The following is a 12,724-nucleotide window of genomic DNA, read 5'->3' on the forward strand; positions in this document are numbered from 1 at the left end:
GTTTAGCGGCTTATCCGGAGCTCGGGGATGCTTTGTCAGCGTGAGCGCTGATCACTGACCCCGCCTCCTTAGACAGATTAAGTGCACAATTTGAAGCAGTCAGCTAAGAGGCCAAGTTTGGTGTTTTAGCTTTTAGCATGCTAATGGGCGTCGGTGCAGGAAGGGAAGATTTGACTAAGGGCTGGAGAGTCAGGCACATGCTATTTTCTAATCACTCGGGGCCACCACGCCTTTCCCTGGAAATCGCAGCTTTCAGAATATCAACTAGGATATTGGTCAAATATGAAGTTAGATTATGTCTCTGCCTGTCAATTCGCATTCATGCCAGCAATCGCAATGAAAATATTGGGAATTTTTAGAATTGCTCACGCCAGGTCCAGGCATTGTGTTTTTGTTTACATTATGTACCTTTTAAGCTCCGATATGTCATTGATTAATCAGCCATACCATTTATAGCTGTTTTTTTTTTCCATTGATTATTATTTTATATGAAGACATTACCTCATAAAACAAATAATTCCATTTTTGAAATATTTTATCCAATATTGAAGTTACATTTTAAAAAGACAATCAATTGTAAAACCATCAAATAATTGACTTCATGTCTTAATGTCTTTAATTAAAGAACCCCCAACATTTTTTAGGGTCACTTATTATTTTGATAATCGATTGATCTGTCGAATATTTTGTTGATTGAAGGCTGAATCAGATTGTTAAAAAAATGTTTGAATTCATCTTGTGGTAATAATAATAATAATAATTAAAAAAAACACTTTTCTTCAAATTAACATTGCAGAAAACACATTTTATGGTATAGTTGTTGGTTTGGGCCGTACCATATCAGAAAATTCTTGATCTTTGTTTTTTCTAAAGTAAAAGCAGATTTTTGATACTGTCTTATTTTTATTCAACACAATTATCAGTAAAGGAATCTGATAATATTTCCGGTAGAGAACCTGAAATTCTGAGTTTGTGAAAAATTTTAAATCTATAAATGATAAATCGATTTTCAAACATAATGACTGAGTTTTTTATTTGATAGTTTAGTTGTTGATTAATCGTTGCACTTATCGTAATTTTATTCAGCTGAATATCAGAATTGGTATCAATTTAAAAGAAAACAAACATATTGGCTATATTGTTTCTCCCACTGTCCTTGAATACAACACAGTACCATTTTTCAATTTTTTTTTTTTTTCCTCCCTGTAGTCCGCCCAGCGGAGATGGCAAATCGGGTTCGGGCACTTTACCGCCAATCAAATCAAAGACCAACTTCATCGAAGCCGACAAGTATTTCTTGCCGTTCGAGCTGGCGTGTCAGTCCAAATGTCCCCGCATCGTCATCACCTCGCTTGACTGTTTACAGGTCAGTGCCTCGACAGCTCGTAAATTTCCGGGGTTTTCTAGCGCCTCTCCTCTCATCAGATCTATATTTTCTTTGTTTTTATTTATAGAAGCTGATAGCGTACGGCCACCTGACAGGCAGCGCACCAGACAGCACGGCCCCGGGCAAGAAACTGATCGACCGCATCATCGAGACCATCTGCGCCTGCTTCCAGGGCCCGCAGACGGACGAGGGAGTGCAGCTCCAGATCATCAAGGTTCTCCACGACACCCGTCTACGAAAAAAACACCCCCGAAATATCCCGCTGACGCCTCGTTTGGCCCGCCTTTCAGGCCCTCCTGACGGCGGTGACCTCGCAGCACATCGAGATCCACGAGGGCACGGTGCTGCAGGCGGTGCGCACCTGCTACAACATCTACCTGGCCAGCAAGAACCTCATCAACCAGACCACCGCCAAGGCCACGCTCACGCAGATGCTCAACGTCATCTTCGCCCGCATGGAGAACCAAGCAGTACGTTACCCCGCTCCCTTCCCTCCAGCTGCCCATAAACACTACTTCCTGGTTTCATCCACTGTCGGACATTTTCCGTGTTGCCTTGCTCTAATGTCATCTTTTTCTTTTTGAATGACACCCCCCCCCCCTCCCTTCCCTCCTCCTCACCTTCCTTCCTCCCTCCCTCCCTCCCTCCCTCCCTGTGGGACACATAGCTTACAAATCACAAGCTATCTTGGTCTCTGGCCTCCAGAAAGCGCGATCGCCAGGTAAAACCAAAACGTGCAGGACTGCCGTGAACGTTATTATTTTTTTCCCCCTCCACTTGCCTGACCCACAAAGCCTCCAAACTCTGTGCCACCTCTCTTGTGTTTCCTCCTCCCTCTTACTTCCTCCTCCCTCCGTCCATCCAGTTTGCCGTGTTCTTCCCGCCTCATGTTTGGCTCGTCATCTCACTTCATAGCTTGTCCTAGTTTTCAGCATGGTTACATCTAGGGCAATACTAAAAAAAAAAAAGCATTCGCAATAGTAGTAACTACAAATATTTATTCGATGTTCCCTCGCTTTAATGCGATTCGCCTTTTGCGACCTCACTGTTTGAGATTTTTTTTTTTTCTTGCCAAGCTTCTCTGACGGCTTGAACTTTGAGAGATTAAACAGAGAAAAATGTGAGAAAATGTTAATGCCCAAATCATTTGTTCTCAAATGGGAATGCATGAGATTTTAGCAGGGTTTCCACAGGTATTACAAAATCTAATTGAATGCTCTTTGATGCTTTGACAGTAACAGTTTATTTTCGAATTGAGAGTACATCAATTAGAAAATGACGCAATGGTAAATGTGTTACTGTGATTCCTTTGCAGAACGTCGCGCATCTTTATTTTGTAAAATTTGATACGGCTGCACATTGTTTTTAGTGACTCAGTTACTTGGGGTACTTGGCTGGAAAAATATCTCAGTGAAAAGTGGTTGAGAAACACTGTTTCAAAGTTTTTGAGAAACAATTTTTGGGGCACACATTGGAACTGTATTTTGGACTCTTTTTTTTCTTTTACTTGTTTGCATATATGAGTCTAGCAATGCCAGTTTTATGAGCCTGTCAATTATAATTTGCACCTTGTCATCTTTCGGCTAGCAAATTTTCATTTATGTGAAGGTTTTGCTGTTGTTTTGAATATACAAAGTGGAGTTTTTATGAAGAATCATTCACTCTCTACTAAATTGCTAATTAAAGGTAGAGTGAAATTTATTCTGTAAAGTATATAAATGTATAATACGCCATATTTTCGAATATCAAATTATAGTTACTAATTTTCAGTTGCATTCCAGCATTCAATGATTTGATTATGCATAATCAAACAAATAATAACATCATTAATTGACTGAGATTTTAGACATTTCTTTAGTTGTGCGATCCAGTTGAAGCGTGCGTCAGCGCGTCTTCCACACTTACAAACACTTACGCTTACACAGGGTTGATTTTAACGCACACTCGGGCTCGGGTGGCATTTAAATAATGAGCTTAGTTTGTTTGCGCCGCCTCGGAGGTGTCTGGCCTCCACGCTCGATGCTAATAGCGTCAGTCAAGATGTTAACTTCATTTAGCGGCTGACATTTTGAAAACAAGGCATGAAGAATGTTTAAGTCAATGACGCCGTTGAGAAAGGCCATCAATCGCCATCGTTTTGTGTGCTTGTGACTCATGTCTCCTTCACTTGTTGTGCCTTTTTTTTTTTTACGTTTCTCCTAAATTCCGACTCGTTCATTGCACTTGAACGCATCATGGGCTGTTGATGGAGCTTGGCTGAAAGGAATGAACACTTGCTTGCTCTCTGCGGTTTGTGTTTGCTAGCAAGTAGCGCCGTCTGTTTGGATACACAAAAGCACGCTGCTCATCGGCAGAGCAAAGTCCGTTCGGTCTCGTGATGTTTGGACCGGCATGTTGTCCTTCATATTAGCATACGGTTGAAGGAATATAAGTGACATGATGATTAAAAAAAAATCAACAATTGCTTTTAATTACATCAGTATAGCTGTGTGATTGCTAGAATGAAGTCGGCGTATTACAGGAAGGAAATATTATCATTTAGTTGCAGGAAGCAAAGCAGCTGGAACGAGAGAGGCACCGGCAGCACGCAGAACCGGACTCCCCTCAAATCCACACGCCGCCAAAGGTTCCCGCCCGGGAGGCCAACGGGCCCGTCGCCGCCCCGAGCATCACCGCGCCGTCTACGCCGTCGTCCCCTTCCACGCCGGCCCCTCAGGGCGACGACGACGACGGCGGCGGAAGCAGCAGCCGCTCTTCGCCCGCAGAGCGCAGGCCTGTCTACGAGAGCCCCGATCCAGAAAACGGCTCCGAATTCTGCACGGCGGAGAATGAACAGACGGAGGCCGACCAAGCCACGGCCGCAGCTCAGAGTAAGATACTGACAATTTATCCGATTGTATAATAATTACAGGGGAAAAAAAGTCACTGGCACCCAAGCAACACACATTTAAATGTGAATAAAAACATAAACATAGACAAAATAATGCAACAAAAAAGAAAAATAGACAAATGAAAAATACACATCAGGGAAACGTTTGATTGAAAATATGCAAATATCAAAAATGTTCACATTTTCTGACTGCTCGAACAGAAATATGATCCAAATTGAACAGATTAAAATTACAAATATTAAAAAATAAATAAAATCACAATAAACTACACAGATTAAGAAATAATAGAAAATTGTGAAAAAAAAATCTGAAATAGAACTGCACGATAGAAAAATAAATAGGAAAAAATCCAATAAGCAAACGCACAATAAGAATTTTCATATGCTACAAATACACTTACAAAACACACAGAAAATATTGGATGTCTAATAATAAAACCATACCAATATAAAAAAAGTAAAATCACATAACACTTCATAAATATTGGGAAAAAAACAACTGGAAATAATAAAAAAAATGATAAAACACACTTGTGCGGAAAAACAGAAAAATTTCCTTTCGAAAACAAAACTAAAAAATACACATACAAATTTTGGGAATTAAATAAATACAATTTTTAAATGTAAAGTGTAAAGTGTAAAATCACATTAAGTAACCTACACAAACATTGGAAAAATAATCTAATGGAAAAAAAACTGAAAATGCACATCGGAAAAAAAATAATAAGCAAATACACAAAGCATTAAAGTCATAAAAAATACCTGCACTTTTTTGTATATATGCTCAGATGCTGCAGGCGAGGAAGAGGACGACGCAAGTCCCAACTATGAAGAGAAAGCCCAGGAGATTGTTCAGAGCATCCTACAGGAGGTGGTCAACACTGTGGCAGGAGGTCAGATTCACTTTCAGATGGAAAAAAAATCACATTATCACAAGAGCTTTTACACATAAAGAAATAAGCAGCCATTTTTACTGTCAGTTTTTAGTCAATTGGAATCATTATGGTAAAAAATAATTGCTTTCCTAGCGCATTATGACTTTTTCTTTCTAATAACCCTTTCACTTGAGCTTTTCAATTTAGTTATTTTAACTCTGACTGACTTATTTTTTGTAAGAGAATTTTATTCTCGCCACAGTTTTTTATGGTTTAATGTGGAATGCGAACCCAGCTGAAAAGACAGCTGACTTACAACGTGCACATGAAGCCACGCTGTCATTTATGGTCATTTTTTATTGGCCTTTTCAAATGGATACTTCACGCTTGAGTGTAAGAGGAACAAACATGTGGTTTTAGTCAAGAACAAAGTAGTGGCCCAAGGCACGATGCTGTCCTTTCATAACCTTACTTTAAAAAGGACCAGAACCAAAACTAGGAGAAAAAAAAAAAAAAAGTGTCCCAGTTGAACAGAACCTCACTCTTTTTTGCAGGTAACTGCCTGGACGCGGCCCACCTCTGCACGGACGCCAAAGAGACATCGGGCGAGCTGGCAGAAGCGGAGGGAGAGCGACCCGAAACGGTCCCGCAGGCCGCGCCGAATTCCCTGGAGGACGAAGGCGCGCTGGGGAGCGAGAGCGAGCACGTTCACGCCAATGGCATCCCCGGCACGCCCATTTCCGCCAGCTTCGCGCCGTCGCTGCCCGACGACCGACTATCCCTCTCGTCCACTGACACTCAGGTGACTACTAAGGAATCTTATATACATAAAAAATAAAGAAATAAAAGTTTGACAAATATTGATGGAATTGTTGTTGAAAATGTCCTAGGAATCGGGAGCGACGCCGGGTCAGCCGCCGGGCGCCAAGTTCTCTCACATCCTCCAGAAAGACGCCTTCCTGGTTTTTCGCTCGCTCTGCAAGCTGTCCATGAAGCCGTTGTCGGACGGGCCGCCGGATCCCAAGTAAATGGGCCTCCCGCAATAGATGTTGCTGTGAATCACGCCTTTCAAAATGGCCGCTTGCTTGAGGTATAGCGGCACAGGTCACTAAATATTCCAGAGGAGACGCCGCTTAAATCAAACAAAAATAAAGCTACCTGTAATCTGACGATTAAAAAAAAAAACACAAATATTTTGAAAGAGTGCAAAAATAACAAGCAAGAATTTTGAAATGTTTTAAATTCACCAACACAAATAGAAACATACACAAATGATCAAACAAACCCCCCCCAAAAAAAACAATAAAAATAAACTACACTAATTGTCAATAAAAATGTGAAATAATGCAAATAGAATCTAAAATTAGATACACATATGAAAAATACACAATCTTTAAGAATTTTCAAGTGGTATTAATAGACAAACAGGAAAATACAACTAAATGACGGAGCTTAAATAAAAAAACAAAATAATTTTACAAATATTTTCAGGAAATAACGTCTCATTAGATAAAAACTTCATAAATCATCAAAAAATACACAAATATTGGGTAAAACAAATACGCAAATTAGGAGTTTACAAACAAAAATACACTGAAAAATAATGGAAATTCAAAAAATGATGCAAATATTGAAAAATAATAAAATAACAGAAGAAAACTTCACAAATACCGTTTTTTTAAGAAACTAACATTTCCAAACATTAAAAAAATTAATTAAAAAAAAACCCTAACCCTAAAAAAATTGACAAGATAATGTGATTACACAAAACAATACAAAAGGATTAAATATATATAAAATATATCAATATTTTTGGGGAAAAGAAAACAGCTAAAAATCCAATAAATCCCCTCGTTTTTCCCGTCCCTACGCCGCATCCCAACTGCGCCTCCCCTGTGTGCGTTCAGGTCTCACGAGCTGCGCTCCAAGGTGCTGTCGCTGCAGCTGCTGCTGTCCATCCTGCAAAACGCCGGGCCCATCTTCAAGACCAACGAGATGTTCATCAACGCCATCAAGCAGTACCTGTGCGTGGCGCTGTCCAAGAACGGCGTCTCGTCCGTGCCCGAGGTCTTCGAGCTTTCGCTGTCCATCTTCCTCACGCTCCTGTCGCACTTTAAGACGCACCTCAAGATGCAAATCGAGGTGAAGAACGCCAGCGGAGGGTGTGGGGATGGCGTTTCCCGCTGACGGCGCTTCGCTTCGTTCGCTAGGTTTTCTTCAAGGAGATCTTCCTCTACATCCTGGAGACGTCCACAAGCTCTTTCGACCACAAGTGGATGGTCATCCAAACGCTCACCAGAATATGCGCAGGTCTGCATCCCACAATTATGTTTTGTATCTGCGGTATCAAACATGTGGCCCGCGGGCAGACTCTGGCCCATAACGAGGTTTAATCTGGCCTGCAAGATGATTTTGCGAAGCATTAAAAAAAATGAATAGGACTGAACCCATTACCCTGCTGTCCTTAATTTATTTTTCCACGAAATGCGCAGATAAGCACTGCAACTTTTGCAAGCAGATATGATCACGTTTCACATTTATTTACTTTATTTACAGCTCAGCAATTAGCGCTTCCGTATTTGACGTATTTTGACTTTTTTTCAACCTCATCTGTCGCATATGTCATTACGCGGGTGCCACCAGTGTTCAAAAATGAGACACGACAGCACCATTTTATTCCGTTTAATTTTCTTTGCACTTCACTGCACCCCTTGAAAAGAAGTTTTCCAACCACAAATTTTGATCGGGGCATTGGATATTTCCGGTTCATTGTATTTCTTTATTTTTAATTCATCTTATCTTTCGTCCTATACAAAATAAGTATTTTATGACCAAATGGAAAATTTCAATTCATTTCATGCAACTAAAGGAAAAATGTTATATTAGGATACAAAGGGGACCAAAAAAGTGATGTTATTTGACTTGATTTGTCTTTGTTTTATATTCTTTTTGCAACAACTCATGTACGATTTACCACCCCAATTTGCAGAGAATTGGGACCAGGCCATCATCTACAAAAACCTACAAATGATTGACACGAACTGTTTTTAAATTATATGAGAATAAATTTTCCTCCATGTGGGCCCTAAATTAAAAAAGTTTGCCACCCCTGTTCTACATCATCTACATCACCCCACTTTTCTTTCTCCGTCAGATGCTCAGAGCGTGGTGGACATCTACGTCAACTACGACTGCGACTTGAACGCCGCCAACATCTTCGAGCGCCTGGTCAACGACCTTTCGAAAATAGCGCAGGGACGCGGCGGGCACGAACTGGGCACCACGCCCCCGCAGGTCATCGGCGCTCCCTGCGAACAATTCTCCATAAATAACGCTCAGTTATGACAATAACATTCCAGCGACGTCCGCAGGAGCTGACCTTGCGGAAGAAAGGCCTGGAATGCCTGGTGTCCATTTTGAAATGTATGGTGGAGTGGAGCAAGGACCAGTATGTCAACCCCAATTCCCAGACAAGCCTTGGTGAGTTGAGAGATGGCAAACTCCAAAAAAAAAAAATATTGATGCATTAAAATTAGGCTAGGTGATGTGCAAAGCACTCAGTCACAGACACACATGATTGCAGTATTTCTCAGTAATGTTGCGATACTTTAATATATCATGATTTAATATAGCATGCAGGCAAATGCAATTAGTTTTGTAGATATATAGAGTCCCAGTCAAAAGTTTGGAAACACCTTTAATTACAGGCATTTCCTGAATTGAAGGTTAATACTTGCATTATGAAAAATTAGAGAAAACGGTTTAAAGAAATTAAGAGTAAAAGCTGAAAGGCTGCTTATTGTTTTTGCTTTTAATTACCTTTTCTTTATAAAAGGAAAAAATAATTGTTCAGAGGGAATTGTTGGCGCTGGGATGTATATATAGCCTGAAAAGTTGAACATTTTGAATCACTTCCAAAATTTAGAAATAATGGATGAAAAAAACTTGAAATTTACGTTTTTGTCTGTATTTTAATGGGGAGAATTATGACTTTTTGGTAAGTAATTTGGTCATTTTCAACCCGTTAAAAATTATCTCAAAGGTGAGTTATTTAATATTCGATTAGGAACTGAATTTTTTTGAGTGTATCCTTGTGAAATTTTGATGGGCATATGTTGAATCTTGTAAAAAATGTTTACTTTTGGAACGCGTGGACGAAATTGCATTATTATATTCTTTTTTTTAAAAACATGGTTATTGGTTTTCGTGTGGAATTGCAGTTTATAAAGCATCAATCCACAACATAAAGTTGAGTGAGATTATGTGCAAGAGGAATTGTCGTTTGCATGCAAGGCAAAACTTCTTTTTTGGCTTCTGCTTGAATTGTTTGCCAAAGGTGGAGCACAAACAAAAGAACAAGCTTAGCTTAAGCAGCTAACACATTAGCGTCTACATTTCCAACCTGTGTGACAATACAATTTCGACAAGGAGCCTTTTTTCCATTTTGTACGTAACTGTTTTGTTATTTTCTTCCCTTCGGGCCTGATTGTCAAGCCAAAACAGGTAACAGTTAGCATTAGCGCACATGCTTGTTAGCTGGATGACTTTAGTGGGAGTTGTGTGTTGTTTTTTTGTAATTAGAGAACATTTGGATCACTAGCAAAACAGCGGCTCGCGTTACCGTGACGACACCCTCCTGAATGTTTTAAAAAGTTTCCGACACGCAAACGCCGGACTACAGTGCGCCTGTGCAATGTGACCTTCTGCCTGCTGTCATTAGATAGATATTACATAGCAAAACCTTTTACGTAACTCATTCAATCCCAATGACGTATTTTTACGCTTTTTTTTTTTTTAATGAATCCCTGGTACTTATTTTTCCTCTTTTTTTTTTTTTTTTTTCATTTTTTCAAGTCTTTGGCTAAAGGATAGTCTAAAAATGGCTGGTACCAAAAGAATTAAGTACTAAAGTAATGTATTACTTTACGTAATTCAGTTCTGAAGTAGTTGTGTAAGTATTAAAGTAATCATTACCTTATGTAATAAAATATTAAATTAATTACTTTAGATATTAAAGTATTTCACCAATCATTTAGGATTAAAATGTATCAATTACTTCGGGTACAAAAGTACTTAGGAGTTCAATTACTTTAGCTTTAAGTACACAAAGTAATCAATTACTTTAGTACTCCATTGCCTAGTAATTACTTTTGGCACTTAAGTACCTAAAATAAGAGCTTAAACGTAATCTATTACTTAAGCACTAAAGTAATTAAATACTTTTGTCCTTAATTCATTCAGTACCAGCCCGTTTTAGAGCATCCTTAAGCCAACACATGAAAAAAGTGAAATAAATAAACAAATGCCTGGCGTAGAAGGACTGGAGTTAATGTGAATTTAGCTTGTATGCGCTCCCTTCTCATGCGCCTCATCGTTTTGTCAGAAAAAAACTTTGACCTATGCCATCCCGCTATGTGAGCTCCTTGCATAGATTTCCCAAACGCCCGTTTTTCTTATCAACATTTAGTCGTAATTTCACTCGATTTCTAATCAAACGATTCATGGGGACCCCCCTTGTGCGTTCCTTGTCCCCAGGCCAAGAGAAGCCGTCGGAGCAGGAGAGCAGCGAGACGCGGGCCCCCGAGACCATCAACCGCTACGGCAGCATCAACTCGCTGGACTCCACCGCCTCGTCGGGCATCGGCAGCTACAGCACGCAGATGTCGGGCACCGACAACCCCGAGCAGTTTGAGGTCCTCAAGCAGCAGAAGGAGATCATCGAGCAGGGCATCGACCTGTCCGTTTCGCTCTCGCGTCTCGAAATCTTATCTTCGGAGCGCGTTTATGCCGATGCGATTGTTTTTTTTTTTTTTTTCTTCCTGCAGGTTCAACAAGAAACCAAAGAGAGGCATCCAGTACCTTCAGGAGCAAGGCATGCTGGGTACAACCCCAGAGGACCTGGCTCAGTTCCTGCACCAAGAGGAGCGCCTTGATTCGGTTCGGCCCGCCGCACTCTGAGCCACATGAGCCAGGCCAATACCACCGTTTCACACATACCAACTCAAAAGAAAAATATTATGACAAATATCTCTTTTTTTATGTTGCCGTTGTTGCCAAGGAAACCGTTTTCCTCAATCCAGACTAAGGCAACTGACATCACTTTTCCCTTCTATGAACGCAACTTTCCTCAGACCCAAGTGGGGGAGTTCCTGGGCGATAACGAGCGCTTCAACAAGGAGGTGATGTACGCCTACGTGGATCAAATGGACTTCCAAGGCAAAGACTTCGTGTCGGCGCTGCGGATGTTCCTGGAGGGCTTCCGGCTGCCCGGCGAGGCCCAGAAGATCGACCGGCTCATGGAGAAGTTCGCCGCCAGATACCTGGAGTGCAACCAGGGGTGAGCGAGCGGCTCCGGCCGGCCGGCTTCCGCGAGCTCTTCGCGAAGGCCTCAAATTTATTGTCGGGAACGTTTGTTTACCCGCAGGCAAACCCTTTTTGCCAGCGCGGACACCGCCTACGTGCTGGCCTACTCCATCATTATGCTGACCACTGACCTTCACAGTCCACAAGTACGTCCGCCATCTTGATGAACTCTTTCAATTTCAATCCTTATTTTTACGTTTATAAAGTGCAAACATCCAGTTACTTTTTTTCCCCAATAAATCTATTCATGTTTGGCTTAAGGAGTACCTAAAATGTCTGGTATTAAATCAGTCAACTTATTAACTCTTTCAGTGTCAAGTTTTTTCGGAAAAGGAAAGCTCTAAGCGAGTATTTTGAGCTTTTTCTCTCACCTTTCAAGGCCAACAATATTGTGTGCTATGTTTATGTAAATATGGGTATTGCCATATGAAAGATTGACTTCCATTTTTCAATTAGAATTGATGCAGATAATAGCTGTGTTGTAAGTGTGGAAACACTGCCATCCAATGGTCACAGTTAGTACTACAGTGCTCAGTTGTATTATATTAGATAAGCATTAGTCAAGGGTGTCAGCTAGTCTCCATAAAAAAACAACCATTTGACCAGAATTTTCAGAAAAAAATTGAAAAACACGTCGCCGAGGATCAGCTTAATTCATCGTGGCAGCCAATTTCGTGATCACGAATAAAATTCAATTTATTGTGTAGCCCTAGATGAAATGAGTTCAGCTAAACACCAAAGTCTGAGCAGTTTTGTTTTTTTTTTCTTCCCCGGCAAGGTGAAGAACAAAATGAGCAAGGAGCAGTACATCAAGATGAACCGCGGCATCAACGACAGCAAGGACCTGCCCGAGGAGTACTTGTCGGCCATCTACGACGAGATTGCCGGCAAGAAGATCGCCATGAAGGAGACCAAGGAGCTCACCATCAAGTCTAGCAAGCAGAGTGAGTGTGGCAACCGTGCATGCTGCAAAGACATCTCACTTGTTTTCTTGTCGGGGTGTGAAGCTATATAGCGAGTATAATTATTGTTAAAACTTTTTTTTTAGGGTGAGCTTGACCGGATGACTATCAATTTTTATTCTTTTTACTGCTTAATAAAATTCCGTTTTTTGACTAGTGAAGCTATATAGAGAGTATAATTATTGTTCAAACATTTTTTTGCGTTGACTTGCCCCACCCTTCCAATGTGAAAAAAGAAAAACAAAAA

The 12,724-nt window shown here is 40.6% G+C and overlaps 1 protein-coding gene across 1 annotated transcript in view; it reads left to right on the top strand.

Moving 5' to 3' along the window:
* The window catches only part of arfgef1 (ARF guanine nucleotide exchange factor 1), a 32,303-nt gene that overhangs the window by 9,682 nt on the left and 9,897 nt on the right, over window positions 1-12,724 (top strand). The window contains 17 exon segments of the mRNA XM_088402110.1: window positions 1,210-1,366; window positions 1,455-1,601; window positions 1,678-1,857; window positions 2,055-2,108; window positions 3,930-4,257; window positions 5,066-5,170; window positions 5,707-5,954; window positions 6,043-6,176; window positions 7,060-7,294; window positions 7,363-7,462; window positions 8,307-8,446; window positions 8,524-8,632; window positions 10,688-10,889; window positions 10,978-11,089; window positions 11,284-11,489; window positions 11,577-11,661; window positions 12,294-12,459. Coding sequence (XP_088258236.1) covers window positions 1,210-1,366; window positions 1,455-1,601; window positions 1,678-1,857; window positions 2,055-2,108; window positions 3,930-4,257; window positions 5,066-5,170; window positions 5,707-5,954; window positions 6,043-6,176; window positions 7,060-7,294; window positions 7,363-7,462; window positions 8,307-8,446; window positions 8,524-8,632; window positions 10,688-10,889; window positions 10,978-11,089; window positions 11,284-11,489; window positions 11,577-11,661; window positions 12,294-12,459 — 2,708 coding nt within the window.

Source organism: Hippichthys cyanospilos, chromosome 19 (assembly GCF_059441005.1).
Source record: "Hippichthys cyanospilos isolate Australia breed blue-spotted pipefish chromosome 19, RoL_Hcya_1.0, whole genome shotgun sequence".
Classification (NCBI taxonomy): Eukaryota; Metazoa; Chordata; class Actinopteri; order Syngnathiformes; family Syngnathidae; genus Hippichthys; species Hippichthys cyanospilos.